The 20,242-nt window shown below is 39.4% G+C and overlaps 2 protein-coding genes across 2 annotated transcripts; one reads left to right on the forward strand and one right to left on the reverse strand.

Moving 5' to 3' along the window:
* Positions 1 to 4,490: 4,490 nt before the first annotated feature.
* On the reverse strand, positions 4,491 to 18,588 carry LOC124165464 (18S rRNA aminocarboxypropyltransferase). Its single transcript, XM_046542898.1, has 5 exons — positions 18,109 to 18,588; positions 16,255 to 16,436; positions 8,642 to 8,873; positions 6,714 to 6,887; positions 4,491 to 4,671 (listed from the first exon to the last, which is right to left on the reverse strand). Exons 1-5 carry the CDS (start codon positions 18,287 to 18,289, stop codon positions 4,577 to 4,579), a joined length of 864 nt encoding a protein of 287 aa, XP_046398854.1. The 5' UTR covers positions 18,290 to 18,588; the 3' UTR covers positions 4,491 to 4,576.
* Positions 18,589 to 18,967: 379 nt separating this feature from the next.
* LOC124165465 lies at positions 18,968 to 19,585 on the forward strand. Its single transcript, XM_046542899.1, has 4 exons — positions 18,968 to 19,072; positions 19,166 to 19,237; positions 19,322 to 19,402; positions 19,486 to 19,585. The coding sequence occupies exons 1-4, from the start codon at positions 19,042 to 19,044 to the stop codon at positions 19,527 to 19,529; spliced, it is 228 nt and encodes a 75-aa protein (XP_046398855.1). The 5' UTR covers positions 18,968 to 19,041; the 3' UTR covers positions 19,530 to 19,585.
* Positions 19,586 to 20,242: the final 657 nt, after the last annotated feature.

Here is a 20,242-nt window from a genome sequence, read left to right on the forward strand (position 1 = left end):
GATTTTATTGAAAAATCCAGAATGATATTCTGTGAAATGAAATCAAGCAGTAATAGTAGTCAGAGAAATAAAGTCAAGTAGCACCAAGTCTTTGCCCTTCATCCATGACAGCAACAAAATGCCTACCTTGCTGCTTGAGTGCAGCAATGCTCTGCATGTTCAACCACGACTTTCTTTGTGCTATACCACTTGAGAGTTTTTCCTGGGCGAGTATCAACCGTGATCCATCCCTGGGCCCACCATTGTTAAACTTAACTGGGGAACGGATGCCAATAGGGTCTACCCCAGCCGTCTCCAAACTTTACAATGTAAGGGCCACATTATATATTTCCCACATTTATGCCTTCTGAAGAAATAAAAAAATAGAAAACAAACAAGCAGTGCCAGTAATTTAATTTACTCAAAAATTAGAGAATAAACATGAAATTTTTAAAAATTATCTTGTAGGAAAAAATCAGGGTAAACTACATTTATAGATTCCTGCCTTTAGTTCGATGCTGACAAATTAGTTTGACGAATGATATTGTTGTTTTTAATCAAAATTTCATTAAAATCTGGTTCCATGTTAGATGAGCCAATTGTAACTAACACTCAGGGATTTGTTTGGCAGGCCGGATGAAATTATTTGACAGATGCGGCCCGCAGGACATAGTTCAGAGACCCCAGGTCTAGCCTCTATCATAGGGCAACATCTCTATGTAGTAATGGCAAATGCAACTCATTTGTGAGAGCAGCCTCACCACACATACTGATGTGTGACTCCATAAAGCTGTTGGTCTTGGGTATGAGGGGCAAATAGGAGTAGAGGGTAGGGTAGAGGGGGTTATGGGGGTCAAAAGGAGGGGGGGTAATGGATAAAAGAATGAAGGAGACAAGGGAGCGGGAATTTAAGGCAGAGGATACTGCTCCTAGTTAACTACTTATGTGTCATACTTAACTAGTTTTTCAGTTTCACCCTTTCACGCCATATCAGCATAGCCAATATGCATTTTCATATGCAGGAGACCTAACGTTGGCTACAGCTGGCGTGGGTTTTTCAACACAAACAGACGATGGCTAGAGCTATTAATGTGTAGCAGGCGTCGAAGTAGGCTGCTAACAATGAAGATTCGATGGAATGGTTTGGACGATGTTTATTGATTTGTGTACAATACCACACTGAACTGCCGGCCGAAAGGCCGCAGTATTTATTCAGTTTGCCAACTTCCAGTATGTTCTATCTTACTGTTCTTGAACATTAAAGAAACTTCTAGAAGGGAATTCTAGAAGGCCAGAAAAATTAAGTAATAAAACTTTCCGGCACGGAGAATCGAACCCGGGCCGCCCGCTTGGGAGGCGACCGCGCTACCGCTGGGCTATCTGGACTGTTGGAAGGAAGGGATGACGGAGCGCGCTTTAACTTGCCTCCGGGCAAGCGGTGTGGCGGCGAGGCAGGAAGTGCGGCCGCCACAAATGCAATTATTGCAATAATATAACCTCAGCTGCTAAAGTGCATTTACAGTAGAGCCTACTTGTAACAATCCCGCTTATAACAATGTCCCACTTTCAACAAAGTGAAAGCCAGTCACTGCAGCAAAAATCCTTTTTGCCATGTGGAAAAATCCTGCATTTTAAATTCAGATACTGAAACGAGTCCTGTTTATAATAAAGTTAGTCTCACAGCAACAACCTATTCTTAGCTGCTGTAAAACATTTTGGCAATGTGATATTGTTGTGACCCTGGCCACTACCCTCTCAGCCGTCACCCCCACATTCCATTCCTAGTCGAGTTCACAGTCATCCTGTTGATTAGCTGTGCATCTTAAATTATATGACTACATGCGTCTTTCCCAAGCTTGGGTATTTTCCACTCTTCCAAAAGGACACCACATAGAGGTCAAAGAGACGCCATCTCCCATCCCACCTTCTAGAACATCGGGCGTGGCATTTCCCCCTATAGAACATTCTAGAAGCTTTTGGGGTAAACCTATAAAAGGCCATCTCCTTCTGGAGAGCCTCTCTCTCTCTGACGATGGTCGCTACGCACCTCGTTCTCGCCGCATCACCTGAACCAATGCTTTGCGCCACTCTGTTGCACCGACGCCGCCATCCGACCCGACCGCTGCCCGTGACCCCCGTCCCATTATCACCAGAGACACCATGCTCTACAATGAGTAAGCCAAAACTGTATCTCTATGTCTGAGAATTAAATGGAGATTACTTAAGATATTGTGTGCATTTCTTTACTGAGACCTCCTCTGACAGCATGAGATCCTAAAATCTGAGTAACTTACATCCCTAATTCCATGATCCATGTTTGGAACACGACAATATTTCTTTTAAGACGATGAGAGCTCTACAAATATCCAATTACTTTTGCCCACAAATGCCCTAAGAGAAATCTACCATTAGCAACAGAGCTCCTCTACTAAAACTAGCAAACATGCAATTTGCCACCCCTACCATGAACTGGGCAAAACCTATCTCACTAATGTGTCAGGGAACTCCAATCCCCCTAGTTGGCGATTCCTTCCCAACTTTGCTGCCAACCCTTCCCGTGTTTGTCAGTGTATGGTGGTTTTCTTCTGCACTACTTAAGTGTGCAATCATATTGTAGATGCTCTTGCAATATAGATAAGTGTGGAGGGTGATTAAGGAAGAAGAAAGTGTTTAGTTCAAATACAAAACTTGAAATGTCCATGGATGTAGATGATAAGATGAAAGAGATCAAAGTACGAAATTTCACTCACTGTTTCATCAAGAAGATAAAAAAATTGGGAGAAAATTGAAAACTAGTGAGTGTGTGATGTAGCTCAGTAAAAAAATCTGCCGATCCAAACAAGGATATTGACCATGTGTTTTAGTGGCCCCAAATAATTAAACCTCTGAACGTTTTCCCGAAATGCAAGGCAGGATTGACTATTTCATTCAACTTACTTCCTTCCCTTCCTTGAATTACAATCCCACAGTTCCATGCCTTACTCCCCACCAGTCAAACCTCTTGCCTTATCCCCCTGCCAAAATCACCTGAGATTCACGTAGGGGGTATCCATGAATTACATTGAGCGTTCAGAGGGGAGGGAGTCAAGCTGATTCTCACCAATTTCACGTGAGAGTTAGGAGGGGTCCTGACAAGCATCACATAATTTTTTTCCTGCAAGATGTGATGTGTAAAATGTGATTCTAGACTATGATCTTAGTAGTCTTAAATACTAGGTCTTAACTAATTGTAAATAAAAATAATTAAACAAATTGCCATTTTTAATACATTCAACACAATGAAGCATAATTTTAGTCCATTTACACCAGAAATATGCATTTTGAACAATCTCACGTGAGATTAGTGGGATGGGGTTGATCTCACGAAGGGGGAGAGGGGGTCCCTAAATCACCTCACTTAATTAATGAACACCCCCTTATTCCCATCAGTAGAGCTAGTAAGTTTCCATTAGCGTCCCTGGGTAACTAGTTGTAACTTACTTATGATGAGTGGTCGATTCTCGCATGATTTCTGGGTTTCCACCGAGTGGTTATGTGTCTGATGATGACAGTTTCACCGTTAATCCCACCTGCACCTTCAGGTCAGACTTGGAGTTTGATAAAAATTGGTTAGGAATATACAAAAGCCAAAGTGGTGGAACTGAAAAATGACCGCTACTCCCATCAAAACATAGGCATACACATTCATGACCATTAGTGATACAAAGCCACTTCTGGCCTGAAGCTGCCGGTGAAACTGGGTGTCATCAGATATGAGTTGGTGGGAAGCCAAGGGGTACAAGTGATTTTGTTTTATGAACAGAGTTTGGTATGGAAATTAGATAAAGAAAAAAAATGAGATCAACTATTTAGTAGTGCATCTGATTTTCCACTCGATGACAGTGCAGAACAGAGACTCATTCATATCCCTTGGCCACCAAGTTTTTGTATACATTTCTTCTTTTTTTTTCAATTTATTTGCATAACTCTGCTGAGAAAGAAAATAACTTTTACCCCTTGGCTTCTCATTCCCTCATATGAAATAACATTTTGGAACCCCTGAAATCATGATAGAAACCAATTAATTATATTATTTCATCATAAAAATATGAGACTGAATCACATTGTTAATTTACGAGAATTCATTATCCAAACTCCAAGTTTGACCACAACTTCAACAATATTTGAAAGTAAGCCTGGGCCTAGCAGAAAGACAACCTTATCTCTTTAATGGGTGGCTTGTCCCTGAAAATATCTCCGAGACATTCTGAAGTATGGTGAAGACAGGCAAATTTCAAGAGTCTTGGAATAAGAGAGAATAATTGCTGCTGTATCACTTCAGTGAGCTTTGGCTTTAAGTTCAATTCATGGCTCACAAGTGAGGACCCACATTTAGCAAAGTTTGGTTAAAACGAAGTAAACTTCTGGCTCCCTCAACTTTGCTATACATGGGCTCCACTGCATTCCAAATATTTTACCACACAAAAACTTCAGAAATAAGTTTTAACAACTATTAATGAATTACAACATCATGTTTAGAAACATACAAACTTCATTAGAGAAATTTACATATAAAACAACAAGCTAATTACAACATTTACAAAAACTTGAAAATATCTTATCCTTTTTCTTGGCTCTTAGAATCTTGATCTTCAACACCCGTGGCTTCATCATCACTTTCTTCAGATGAATATTCTGGATAGTCTGGCAAATCTACAAGTTTAAAGAAAAAGCATACCCTATGTAAGCCAATAACAGCACTGCATCAAAAATAGGACGATGTACACAGACATGTGCATGGATGCAAAACACCAAGGAAGAAATAGGCCATGAAAAAAATCATTTGGGCTAGCGGGGATTTGTAACTACACAGTGTTCCCATACAATCGACATTATAAAATTCACAGTTTTTTCCAGGTTTTCACGATCTAAATGCCGTCAAATTCACGGTTTGTGGATAAACCATTTTAGGCAGAAATATTGATCACGTAACTATCATCGGCCGTACGTCATTTAAAAATTTAACAAACGTGACAGACGCCGTGAATGCAAATGCAGCAATGAAAGTGCTATACTCCTGACCCCACATATCGTTTGCAAAATTCAGCTACGGCTAAAGGTTGTGAGTAGGAAAATAGAGGGGAGTTAAGGTGCCACGGAAGTTAAGAAGTGTTTGAATTTTCGCGAGTGTTAATGAACACTTTGGTTACCAGTCTTCCAGCTTTGGTACAGGCTTAAGATCAATGTGTCATCATGGCACACGGACCAATCATTGTGCTTCGAATATACGTGTGCAGATAAATCCGTGGCCACGTCTGCGCGTGACTGACCTTGAAATACGATCAAAATATCCATTTTTCTTTTAACCCTTTCACTGCTGTTCAATCTCCGGAAACCTTCTCCTCAAATGCGGCGAAAATGTTAAAATGTGTTTCCTGGGCCCATGGAGCAGGTACTTCCAGGATGGGTGTGTATACCCTCCGAAGGGTCACTAATCCGCGACCCTATCCTCGACCGGCTCACCTACGCAGGACCGTCTCCTCGACCCTACCAGCGGGAGGCCCCCCTCCCGAAAAGTGACCACTCTGACTGCAATTTGAAAATCAATCAACCAATCCGATCATCAAAAAATGATTGTTTTCATCGCACTCCTGCCAATCAAGCAATCAAGTACGTCTTTGAACCGTGTCTCTGCGATAAAAAATAACGATTTTGTTAACTTTGCAACAAAACGTGGCTGCGGACCACCGGAAAACGGCCATTATATCAAAGTTAACAAAATCATTATTTTTCATCGCAGAAACACGGTTCAAAGACGTACTTGATTGCCAGGAGTGCGATGAAAACAATCATATTGTGATGATCAGATTGATTGATTGATTTTCAAATTGCAGTCAGAGCGGTCACTTTTCCTGAGGTAGGGCCCCCGCTGGTCGGGCCGATGAGACGGCCCTGCGTGGGTGAGTTCGTCGAGGAAAGGGTCCTCGATTAGTGGGTTCTTCGAAGTGTTTCGGCGAAAGTGCTGACCGCATGGCAGGGAGGAAGAAAAAGTACGTCCACAGCAGTGAAAGGGTTAATCTTTCAATTGTAGTTCTACCATCGTAAAATAAAGATTGAGAGATTTTTAAGGCTTTGTGACGAAATTCACGGCTTTTTCCAGGTTTTTCACGGTATACGAAATTAACGGCTTATTCACGGTTGAGTGGGAACCCTGCTACATAACTGGACCTCCCAATTGCTGGTCACGTGTGCTACAGGTTACACTGCCAAGCCACAGTTGGTGGGGGGTGGGAAGTTACAAGGCTGATAGAAGGGGTATTACATGAAAATTAAGCTAAAACACTATGAAACAAAACAATCTTGCAGCTCACTCACAAGCAGATTTTTTCTAACTTCCCACCCCCAAGGTTTGCCCAGCAAAGAGTACGGCCTTGGGGAATTTATTTTTCTTTCGACTGTTCAACAGCCGTAGATCGTTCAATCACCTATATTATTAAACACACAAAAATATAAGTTTCAGTGGTGTAACGGGTAGCATACCTGACTGGCTATTTAGAGATCTGGGTTCTAATCCCAGCTAAGCTACATGCATTTTCTTTGTAAATTTCTCCCTTGGTGTATAAGACTATAAAAGTTGAATGATATTTTTATGGAATGAAATAAACAAAACTTAGTCAGCCAGAACTATAAGTCCACCTTTATGCCATCAGAATAAATATTAAAATCAAAGTGCAAGTATGTCTAAGCAAATTTACCATTGCGATCCTCTCTTTTCTGGTGCTCCCTTTCCAAAAAGGCAGCTTGGGCTTTTATGATGTCATCTCCATTTTCACATTTAGAGTACTCGTCGAGGATATCTTGGTTTAGCTCAATAAATGACTTTCCCCATTTAAACTTGCTTAAATAAAGAGATGCTTCACGGGGATAACCTAGCCAGCGATCAAAAAGCAAAATCAATTAATGAGAAAGTGAAATGGAAAGAAATGGCACTAAATTTATCAAAAACACAGATAACATACATTGAGAATTAATGTTAACATAGGACATAGGTACAGTATTTAGATAGGTGAGCCAAACCATCATGTATCCAGCCATTTCGCCTCACTTGTCCCACCATGCCTCATTTTTGGATGGCCTCAAGCTTGTATTAGGATGAATTTAATTCTATAGAGTCTAACAGCTAACTGGCCCCTTTTTGTCATTCATAAAAATTAGGTATGTAGTGAACAAAAAATGAGCTGAGCACTTCCATGAATAAGCATCTCATATTCTTAGAACAATAACTTAATGAGACCTTATTACTATTAAGTATTCTACCGCTTAGGGTAAATTTCCACGGGGTATTTAACATGTTGCGTACAGATGGCGAGAATTCTCGTCATTTTTTTTTCCGAACGTTCCAGACAGATGACGAAGATTCTCGTCATTTAGGCGCGTCAGCCTAAACAATTTTAAAGCGTACAATACATATTCGTTTGTACATTTTCAGTCATTGTTCGTTGTTTATAATGAATTGATGCATCATAACGTTTCATTGGGTAAAGTTATATTCTACACATTAGCTTTTTAACCATGTTTAAACCAAAGGCATTATGCCCTAATAGGCACATATTTCCTGAATCCGCGTTCCTAGGAATTTAAATATCCCGGTACGCAACGTGTTAAGAAGCATTCTGGCAGTCTCCCCTCCCTTCATGGATATACCTCTTCAATGCACAACAATGCCTACTCCCTTTCATTCCATCTAAAAAATCCAATTATCTTCCTTTCTATCCCTCGTTTATCAGACATACAAACGTCTAACACCGTTTTCAACATCCCCTCCCTCAGTACTCACAAGATGTAATTTTGTCAACAATAAGATAAGGGCATAGTTACCATTCATATCATGCTACTCGAATTCCACAACCACCCAGCCTATTCCTTCTTCAGTGAAATTTTACAATACAATCAGACATAAGATTACTAAAAACTGCTATCCTTACTTCTGACATATGCTGAAAAAGTAACTCATGTGATGCATTTTTGTAAATAAGAAGACATGGGCATAATCAGGATTGAAGATGTTGATTGGGTTAATTAATAACAGATAGTTTAACTGTGACTGCCTGATGCTTGCGAGTAAGAAATGCAAACAGGAGCATCATAAAAATACGTCACTAAGGGAGAAACTCCCCTGCCTCCTGCTTGTTTTTGACCTTGGTTTTTACATGACTGACTCACGTAGAATATCAAGGCCACTCAGTTCCTCTTGGGCTTGCAACCAGGGAAAGGGAGGAGGGAAAGATAAGAAGTTTGTGTAAGAGGCGCACCCCCATTTTCGGCTGCAATTTCTGGGAAAAAAGGTGCGCCTCTTACACGCTCTTATACATATGGTACATTCTCTGTCAATGTTCAATACAAATTATTATAAGATAATTTTACCATGGATTCATTGACTATGGTCAAAATTACTAATGAGGCATTCAGAGCTGACGGATGGATTCATGAATTATCTTACCACAAAAATCATCAATCACCTTTACGTGAATACATTCACAAAAAATTACTTATGGTAACTTGGTACACAGTAAAAATTTATTTAAATAATTTTATAAAAGTGAGTACAAGCTGGAGCTGCTAGTAAATAACATGGTATATTCATCAGAAAAAAAATTATTAAACCAGATTGTGATAAACTTACCCATTATATAAAAAGCAGCAGCATATGCTTCAACACAGGACAACTGACAAGGTCGGCCATAATTTACAGGATTTGCTGCCACAAGAAAGGGCAAAAGACGTGGATGTCTCCCTGGTGCAGCTTTCTTAATGGGGCCCGTCAAATTCTCACCATTTTGTACCCATGCCCACGAGCAGTCCACCACAGAGACTCCCAACTCGCTTGCAATGGCTCGGTCAGCAAGTGAAATACACTGGTTAGAAGAATTATTTCTCATTAGCTACAACTAAAACACCAATTAAAAAAATAATAGAATTCTAAATTTCTTGGCAGTGTATACAACAAAATGTTGGAGTTGTGATACATATGGTATGAAAGATTCCAATTCCCCAAATAAATTACCGTATTCCTCCGATTATAGTCCCCCCCCTAATTTTGAGGCTTGAGCTTCGAGAAAAAATTTTTTTAAATGGGTTCGAATATAGTCCCCCCCTTAACTTTTATCATGGGCATTTTTGGAAAAAAAGGGGGGACTATATTCAGACATATACGGTATGTAGTCTGAGATGTGCACAAAGACAAAAGCATTATGAAACTGGGAAAAATCAAGAATGCAAAGCCAAAAATTAGACGAGTGTGAAAACTGGGCCTCATATGGTCAGCTTATCACTGTCACAAGAAATGTAAAGAATGATAACACTGTGAATGCAGTGCTGCGAAACCGAGACTTAACCATTTATGCATGAGCTCATACTGTGATAAATGGCCTTGTCAATGCACAGTAGGCCGGCCCTTATTTTTCAGAATTGCGAAAAGTTATGTTTTCCTAGCCTCAAAATGATCCAAATGAAGTTTATATTCACATGTTAAAATTTGGTTACTTTAAAATAACGGCAACCCGTGCCCCAAGGGCCCTAAGTACTGAGGACCCTCAATTGAGTTTTTTGGAGCAGAAAAAGTGCTATTCCTATGTAAAACGTAAAAGTAAAGCCCTTTAGGGACGATTTTCTGTTTGCTTTCACCTATCTCTAAGCGTTTACGAGATATCGTCCGTCGTAATGCAATCCACCCCCCAGGGCGCTACCCTGCACCGCGGCGCCGCTGAGGTACGGGCCGCACCACTGACTAGAGACTTCCCCTCCACCCCCTCCCCTCCCTCGACAAAGTCTTTGCTCCCACTGGCAAGATCTAGTCTCTGAAGAAATGTGCTTACTTTAGAAAGAATTAAATTGCAATGACAATATTTCCAATCCAATCGATCAATTTATTTTCACGCTGGTCATGAATTTCAGTAGATATCAACCAAAATAAAATACATTTTCAGAGTACTTGTAATCTTTCACTGACACCCCGTATTTGGAGTGTCTTTGCGCACGTTAGGGGTTGTGCTACGATGAAAATTCGCACTTAGTATTAAATTTTGAAAGCTTTTTTCCTTAACTGACTTAAAACCTTGAATTTGTTTCACCCCTCTCTCTCCACAATCATTTACCACTTGTGGACCGCGAATAATTTGCAAATCGTTCTTGGTTGTTCATCCCACCCTCGCATGTGCGCATCAAAGAATGGAGTGCATATTTACAATGTATTAAATAGCTTTCTCGAATTAGTATTGACAAAATTTGATATAGATACCTCAGTCATATCTTTATGTTTATAGAATGCCTTTTTCGGAGGATCATATTTTCCCTCACATGTCCGCATACGGCGTATCATGTTTTCCTTTTCATACCTAGAAAAGGATCCGTCAAAGAATGACAGGATTACAACTCCTCACTCACGTACCACAAGAGATTTGAAAACCTCTGTAGTACTGCTTTCGCTATGTCCAGGTTAACACTTTCGTAATTAGCAAATCTTTTTAGGAACTGCGGGTCACTTTTGGGAGCAGATGCAACACAAGGAGCGGAGAACCACATATTTTTCATTCTTCTTGAATATATAGAAATATATTCTACTAATAACTGCATTTTGTGCTCCTCTTTGATTGCGTAAGAATTTTCCTTCTTCAGCCCAAGCACATTTATCCGAGAGATTAACTGCACTTTCCTCCTCGTGCGTCAAAAACTCAATGGTACTGCTCCTTGCAATGTCAAACAAATCATCAAGTTTTGTTACGAAGGATTCTCTTCTCTTCATATCCACTGTATTTCGCCCTCTCTCTTTATTTCGTCGCACGTTCATCCATTCTTTGCGTAATCTTTCTAGCTTTTCAATCGCTTTATTTTCCGTAATAACAGGAATTCTCGTTTTGTACCATGGATGAAACGCATTTCTTACGGTTTTTCTCGCAGTAAGTCTCATACACTTGGAACCCATTAGGTGATAGAGAAAACATGCAGTACTATTCTCACTGCAGGTAACTTTCAGCCAAGTTTTTCTTCACTTTCTTTTCCAACCAGTGGCCTGGATTTAGTCTTGATTTCATGCCTTTCCTTGTTGGCCTATTGTTAAAATGAACGTCACATGTATTCATGATAAACTAGTTATTTCGCCATTAATCTCCTTACATCCTAAAAAAACTTAGCGCTTCCTATCCTTTGCACACTTTACACTAGAACTATCTCTCCACAGTCCGTGAACTGACTGCCTCGTTTCTTCTTCCTTGAATATTTCTATCTACTGTTGGAGCCTTGGAAGCCCTGCTCATCTCCTTCATTCCTTTATAATTCACAGACACAATGATTTTAATATTTTGTACATAAAGACCATTTTCGAACTTGCTGGAATGGTTCGCGGCCGTATGGTGGCAACAAATTAAGGTTTAATGGGTCGGTACCCAGTGTATAGGATGGCACTGAAGGGTTAAAAATGACATTATAGACTTAAACAACATTAATCATGACACAAGAGGAACAACCTGTTCAATTCTGTACCACTAGCATGTAAGTATTGTCATCAGGAGGAATGTCTTTGTCGAGGGAGGGGAGGGGGTGGAGGGGAAGTCTCTAGTCAGTGGTGCGGCCCGTACCTCAGCGGCGCCGCGGTGCGGGGTAGCGCCCTGGGGGGTGGATTGCATTACGACGGACGATATCTCGTAAACGCTTAGAGATAGGTGAAAACAAACAGAAAATCGGCCCTAAAGGGCTTTACTTTTACGTTTTACATAGGAATAGCACTTTTTCTGCTCCAAAAAACTCAATTGAGGGTCCTCAGTACTTAGGGCCCTTGGGGCACGGGTTGCCGTTATTTTAAAGTAACCAAATTTTAACATGTGAATATACAGGAATATACAGGTGTACAGGAATTACAAGTGTTCCTTCGACACCTGAACTCACAACATCATGGAATCCAATTTACTATGGACATGGAGAAGGAGCAGTCATTAAATTTTCTGGATGTCCTCGTGACCAAAAAAGACAACGGGGGACTCGGCCATGCTGTCTACAGAAAGCTTACGCACACCGACCGATATCTAAATGCAGCATCTCACCATCATCCCAGTCAGAAGGCCTCACTAGTGGCTACATTGGTCAACAGAGCATATAATATCTCCGATGATAACTCCCTCTCCACGGAGATAAAGCACCTCACTTCGGCACTCCAGAAAAATGGATATCGGAGAGAACTGGTCCTTAAAAGGACCACTAAGGAAGAGGAAAAGCGACGCAAGGCCACCATTGAAAACCAGAGTGATGACGATGGAGAGGCAGAAGCGTCAAGGAAGCTGTACGTCACCATCCCTTTCATTGCTAGAACATCAGAAAGGATTGCCAGAATATTAAAAAAGCATGACGTGGTCACTAGATACAACTGTGTGACCAAGATAAGAGACTTCCTCCCCGGGCCCAAGGACATCATTCCTCAGGAACTGTACGAGGGGGTATACAAGGTGCCTTGCTCCTGCGGGAAATCCTACATAGGGGAAACTTGCCGCTCCATGCATGTGAGGATCAAAGAACATCAAAGGGCGACCAAAAACAAACAATTTCAGCTCTCAGCCATCGCCGAACATGCATGGTCGGAACCTGGCCACGACATCAAATGAAGAAAAGAAACTTTTAGCTAAGGAGTGCCGATACTTCCCAAGGCAAATCAGGGAAGCAATAGAAATTCAAAAAACACCATTGAATTTCAATAGAGAAGATGGATACTTCCTTCACAGCGCGTGGAAAAGAGTAATCCAAGAGAGAGCCAATCAGATAGAAGCGCCCAGTCAAACAGCCAATCACAATGCAGCTCCCATCCAGCCTACGGTATATATGCGAGGCAGAAACCGACAGCCGACACCTTCGACCTGAAGACGCTGGCAGGATAGCCAGCGAAACTGTTGTCTACGAACAATCTGACGCGGAAGGAAACCCGGAAGAAATGCAGAGATCATGTGAATATAAACTTCATTTGGATCATTTTGAGGCTAGGAAAACATAACTTTTCGCAATTCTGAAAAATAAGGGCCGGCCTAATGCACAGCACTCTTTTGTTTTACACATGCATTTATGTCAATGACTATTTTCATCAGGGCAGAGAGTGAGAGATCCATACATCATTACCTATACACAAAATATCGTTCAAAAAAGTATGACCAAAATCGGAATGGTACTTCTTCCACTTCCCCTTCAAAAAGAAATTTCTGTCTCTATTTTTGTACGTCACCCTTAGGCCACAAACATAAAGACTGGAATACACATAAAGGTGTTCATCAAGGTTTGACACAGCACGACACTTTTTTGAAGAGCGCAACCTGAAATTGTGCCAATGGGCTTGAAAGTAAGCATTTCAATGTGCCTTGTTCTGCAATTCTTGGATTAGTGCAAAATGGTAGCATAACTTCCTCACGTAGTCATTTGGAAGCAATTATGAAGGACTATACACACTTTCCTTCAGTTCATAGACTTGCTCATACTTTACCTAACCCTGTCTCCTCTAATAATATATCCTTCAGCTTCCTCGTTTACATCTCCAAAAACAGATAAAAATACCTGATCAATATTTGATCTCAAGAGTAATGATGGCTGGCTGTTGTGAGCCTATGGTCTTCACTCAGCCACTATTCCCCCAAAATACATTATTATTGTGACTCTATCTCTATATTATTTATGGGTTTATAAATGAAGATGAACATACACCAAATTGGTGGAAAAGCAATGGTAATGTCACAAAGAATTTAATGATTAAAATGTACTCCAAATTAATTAAAAGAACAGATTTTTACTGTAGCTAAATGAAGTAAAAAAATTCACAATAACAAAAAATACTTTCAGAATTAGATGCTCCAAGCTGTTTGATACATTGGCTATAAAATATTTGCTTTAATTGCTGCCACAAATGACATCGTTTAATAAACTGTCATGAGCCTCAAGCTGACAGAAAAATACTCGGAAAGCGACTGGCTAAGAATTCAGCATCTAAGAAAATGGAGGAAAATCATTGCCTCAGAAAAAATCTAATACATATGCATTTGTGCAAGGTAATGCGATTGCCTTATGCATTACCACTAACTAAAAATTTGAAAAGCCATGGATAGTAACTTATATGAATACTTAAATCACATGGTGCATCTTATCGTATTATATCAAATAGTTGGCTTCTTGGAGGAAGGAACTGTGACATATTAGATGCAACCTACAACTGCAAAACTTTAAGTCCTTGAAAATCATGCATGAGACCAAATTTTCAATAAAAGCTCTGTAAACAATCCAACAGGTCAAAGACATGGGTATATCTAAAAATTAAATCATACTTATATGTAAATATATATATTACTTAATATATTTTGCAATTATGTATATTATGAAAATATAGTGGTAACAGAAATTTATGTCTTAGGCTTACCAATTCTGAAATTAGATGAAACATTTTGTTTATTTTTTTACAAAATGCTCAATCCAGATTGGTTATTACTGGTCAACGATGGGCTTACAGCAAGTTTGATTGCACAGCAGAGTAACATAGTAAAAAATGTTTAATCCTTCGTAATGCTACTGTTTTTCACTAATTGTAAGATGAGAATTGTGGAACCAGAGATATGCTTAATTTCAAGCCCATTAGTGTCAAAAGACAAAGTGCAATACGCAGCTGCTCCTGAAAGCCATTGACACCAATGAATCTCGCTGCGAAAATCTATGTTTCAAGCTATTCCAGGCCTTAAGCTCAATTTCAAGTTGCACCATTATAAAAGGGATTTCACTGAGCTAAACCTTGGCAGACATCCCGTATTACTATGCTTACATGCATTTTGAGCAATTCGATCCTAACCCTTCAGCTGAGCATCCTGCGATGTCCACATGCACGAACAACCAGAAAATTTTTAATATTCCAACACATAGACAAAGGAGGAAAAAACAGCACTAGAATTATCACATAGACCTGACCAATGATAGATCCACAATAGGGACAAAAGGGGGGGCTTGGGGTATAACTTCCCAGCTGTAGTAAAGGTCTGAACAAAATTACCATTTTATATGGAGTAAATTGGATACCCAAGAGGGGATACCCCCCTCTGGATCCGGCACTGGTCCTAACGTAATTATCCTGGCGCTTTTATTTGATGGCATTAGGTTTTTCACGTCGCACCATTTTATGTATTTTATTGTGACCACTTAGCATAATTGCACATAAGTACACCTTAAGTGTTAACTCTTTCTTTGCTTTCCATGTTTAATATTTAAATGTGTTACAGAATTCCATGGGTGTAACATGTTTTACTATGTTTTTTACATTCTCCCAAAAGTACCAATTTAGCAATGGAACTGATTATTTCACTCCGTCTTATGCATGCTAATATTGACAGTTAATTGCATCGGTAGAGTGGATAGATACCAGACACTGGCTGTAACGAGGAGAAAAAATCGATATCTTACCGAGGAGTCCAAGAGAGAGATTCACATGATGTTTATACTAAAAATATTCATAAAGAACAGTAAGCTGAGCATGAAAGTCTAAATTGCTCACAAGAGCAGCATTTTAAAAACTTTTCTGGGGCTAAATACATGAATAACATCAGATGCTGGGTTGATAAACATTAATTCTGGCTTATTCTACACGTGGACAGCAGATATTGTCCTCCCCACGGATAACCGAGTAAAGGTCCGGGACAGATATTGCTTGAAATTACAATGAAAAGCTGCACAAACCATATGATACTGGTATCTGGTGGTCACTCTAAGCTTACATTTACTCTAAACATCTAATCGACAGTATTTTCTACCTGAATGATCGTGACAGTTCGCCATGAACAAATATTTTGAACTGTTCTTTTTACTGAACAGGTTCAAAGTGGACGGTTCATCAAAATGAACAGTTTAACCCACCTCTATGCAGTTCTCCTAATTAGTATCCAAATATGAGCTGTAAGTATTTGAAAAAATGAAGAATATCAAGTCAGTAACTACCCTGAGAAAAAATTCTTGCTATGGGAAGTTATTGGAAGAGGGGCTTACATTAAAGGGATTTCCGGAAAAATAGAACAAAAATTAAGCAAAAATAACTATATTTTGAATTGCTTTGGGTGTGAGTGCTCATTCAACAGTAAGGCACCAAACACCGATTTTTCCAGGTAATTCGCCTGATTCCCAGAGTTTTCCCTCAGAATTTCAAGACGACCAAAATTCTTCAGGTATTCCACAATAACAGACACACTGGGAAACCATATGATTTGGTAAAATCTGTCATGCAGAATACTTCACCAATACCTTTTCTGCTGCTGGAGTGAGAGTAATTCCATTAAATCGCTGTCCAACTTTCAGGGTTCGGACTAGACCATGACGAGCCAGCTTTCGCCCCGAGCATCTTTTGGGATCACACTGTTCCAGATCCCACATAGCAACTGGAAATGGGGCACTTTGAACTCTGTCTTCATCTTCAGAGGAATCATCTATAAAGATACACGTAAGTATGATTACAGGCTTGAATGCCAATTATAATGATATTATGAAGTATGTCCCACTTTACAGGCAAAGCGATAGAAGGAAGAGTTCTTGGGTTTCAAACCAGGTCCAAGGGTTTATTTCTTCCGACATTTCTAAGGCATAGTCTGCCTTTGTCTTCAGGTCACCGAAGTCAACCAGAAGGCAATCACTACACGATCAAAATGAAGAAATCAACCTTAGCATTCAGATCAGGGGCGTAACAAGGAGTACGCTTTGGGGGGGGGGGGATGAGGGGATATAGGGGGGCCGACCCCCCCAGGGAACGTAGGGTCCGGGGAATATTTATGAAAAATTACAAGACTGAAAATACATTTTACATCATTAATAATTGATCTTTAACTTTAAGCAGATGCAGTTTGTCAAAACTAGGCAAAAGTTTTAAATACTTATTTTGTTTTTCTGAGGCTTTGGAGGGGATCTATACCCCTCATCCCCCCCCCCATATTTACGCCACTGATTCAGATGGAAACCAGAGAACTCTTCCTCCTCATAAAGACAATTCTTATTATACAGAATTCACACTCTATCATTTGTTACCCTTGTTACAAGACACATAAGAGTGGAAAAATAAAACATTATAATCAAAGACAAGACATAGGTCATTTGATGTGTACTGAAGAATGTTATTTTTTACATGCATGCTAATGATATTGATATATATGCATAAGAGTGGCAGGATACACAGTTTTTTTAAAAGTGGAAGACAAGGTGCATCATAGGGGGCACTGCACATCAGCCTTATAATGCGCTTCTGAATTTTGAAGATTTCAGTAGCATGGGGAGAGGAACCCCGAAACACAATAAACATAAGGCATTATAGTGAAATTCAGCAATCGACCAAAACATTTTTATTTCAAATATTTAGACCAATTGCCCGTAAATGAGAGTACATTTTTAAGCATCCTAAGCTCCTCCACAAGCTTGTAAAGATAAAAGTTCACCTATCATGGACCAGAAGCTGTATTCCTTGTATGTATAAATGCAACATTCAGCTGATCATTCTGCCAAGTAGAATATTCGGGAACATCATCGTTTCTTACATAATCACATGTTTTCTGGCAATATGTATCAATGTTTACTTAATGGGAGCCACAATGGGGATAATGTTTGACTAACTTTATGAATACCCACAAAATGGCCAAGACCTCAGACGATGAACTCATGAAAAAGGACTCTAAAGGTTATTTGAGAATATAACTTTTCATACTGTATAGGATATACTGACACGGTGGATTCAATAGACCAGATTATGAAGCGGGCTGAGATTATTTTATTAGCTTAAGTGTTTGTAAACTCATCCTGGGATAACTGAAAACTGATATAAAATAATAAATTCAGCACTTGGGGGATCACTTTCCCATCAACTTAATTAAAAAGTATGTTCTTAATGTAACCAGAAAACAAAGTATTTCAGGTGAGACTTTTCTGAATACAAATCCAGTTGTTACAACGGTCGATAAGTAAAGGATGGGGGACCTATTTGCACTTTTTTCCATTCATCAAAAGTAGGTGATGTAAGAATCATTTTGTTCGGTATTGTCCGCCGGTAACACGAGGGTGGAACCAATAATACTATAGAATTGTTCGTGAGGGTACCAATTATTACTATCTCCTTACCCGAATTATCCTCAACTTCAGCTGTGTCCAAAGACAATTTATTAAAGTTAATGTTGTCAGATGAGTCCTCCACTTCGTTCCATTTATCGCTTCTTTTCCTAGAGCTCTCTGAGATTTTGGTGTTTTTACTGGACTTCCGCTGACCGCTATGCTTACCGTATTTACTCTTACCAAATGGCATTTTTTAAACAACTATACAGGGGCAACTAATGACGAATTTACAAGTAAAAACCAAATTAAACTTCATAACCACCGGGTAGAACACTAGGCGACTAGAACTCCCTAGGCGATGGGAAATACGAAAAGCATAGAAAAAGTTGATTAGCAAAAAATAATGTCATGAAGAGATCAATCAAGAATTTTACGGTGTACGCTAACGGGATAATAAGCTAGCTAAATATTACCCTAAGTACAAGAGATTCTAATCAACCCAATCCCAATATTTACGCATTTTCACCGTCAATTCACCGATTTCACCATGAATGATACCGAATGGATTCTGAAGTTTACCTCAAAATGCTCTGTCTCCAGCCCGACTTTGTCGCCCATTGCGAATTTGAATGGGTTTACAAAATTCACCACTCGCGTCGCTGACGATCAGAGCCATCCGAATTTCATTGAGAAATAAACTATCAATTGAAATTTAAATTCTTGATAGTGTATTCGGTGCAATATTTCAAATTTATATCTTTTCAATGGCATTTAATTTCTTTTTAATGTAAATATTGAGAATATCCGAATCGATCTCACCTCGACGCTGCGCTGCGGATAGATACGAAAACCGATTAAAACACGCTCTATGTGGCGACAAAAATCAAGGTTAAACTCGACAGATTTCAGTCTCCTCTATACTCCACTCGGGTTTCACCATGGCGCCAGCCGGCTACTACCGGTACTACCTGATTTCGGTACCCATTTGGATCCGTTATCAACATGGCGGCCGCAGCAGGGACTTCCCGCGGAGGTGAGTGGGATAATATTAAAAATATGTCGGAATAACGTCTCCATCGATATTACGATCTCTGTAATTAATTTAATTATGTTTTCAAAATTCAAGCGGTGGGGTTATTAAAGAGAGGATGGCATGAAATTCCAGAAGTGATGGCATCAACTGGGTTGGCTTTGATCGGTGAGATGATCTTATTTTATTGTATTATGGAATAAGTTAAAGTTTTAACCTGAGGGTTGGTTGTGAACTTGTTTTTACTTTCAGGACTTGGATTGGGATGTGTTGGTTTATCCATTTATTATTCTAAGGATGGCAATAATAGAAGATACAAGAACTCCTATATAGGTAAATCAGTTGGTCAGACAATTTAGTGAAGTTAACTAATTTTTACTGCTATATTGATGGTGATTATTTATATTACTTTTTAGTGTATCGTCCTGATGACCCTCGGGTGAAATCCATAAAAGAATGAAGGTTTAAGTAAATTTGTATATCTTGCGTAAATAAATAGTGTAAGTTTATCGTTGATTAGTGTCCAAATTATTGCACCTTTACTTTTACGTTTGGTCATTTTTGTGCTGCATGCAACCACCTATAACCTCTCTTTTACTTCTATGGTGCTGGGTTTTTTTGCATTGGTCTGAATTTTCGAAATGAGGTTTGTGTTTCCTTTGCTGTAGAAGTGTATCTTTTGCACTTAGTGCGAAGGTGAAAGACAACTTAGATGTACGAATGTGAAGCGTTTGTCAAAGGATTCTTGACTGTTTGGATTTTGAAATGATATATTAAACAAAGAGTACACACTGCAAAATATATTTCGATGGTACCCTTACGTACTCGACTTATAAATAAACTGCACTTAGGAGCACATGTATATGTATTGACATAGGTGAAAATTGTCCCGTTGCTTATTGTGTCTTAGGAAGCGGATTTGTTATGAAAGGTTCGTTCAATGTTAAGCCTTTTTCAGCGATATGAAAATGGGTTGAAATATTTTGGCTTTTCATGCTTAAATTTAGCCTTAAATAACACATAATCAAATATTAACGCATGAATTGTAATCGCCATCTTGATTTGTTTCTGATGAGATTTATTTGTATTTTTTTAATTTCGACTTATTAATTTATTTTCGATTCATTGTTGCCACGACAATCGTTACATAATTGTGTAATCGATGTTGGAGTA

The sequence above is a fragment of the Ischnura elegans genome, chromosome 9 (genome assembly GCF_921293095.1).
Source record: "Ischnura elegans chromosome 9, ioIscEleg1.1, whole genome shotgun sequence".
Lineage (NCBI taxonomy): Eukaryota > Metazoa > Arthropoda > Insecta > Odonata > Coenagrionidae > Ischnura > Ischnura elegans.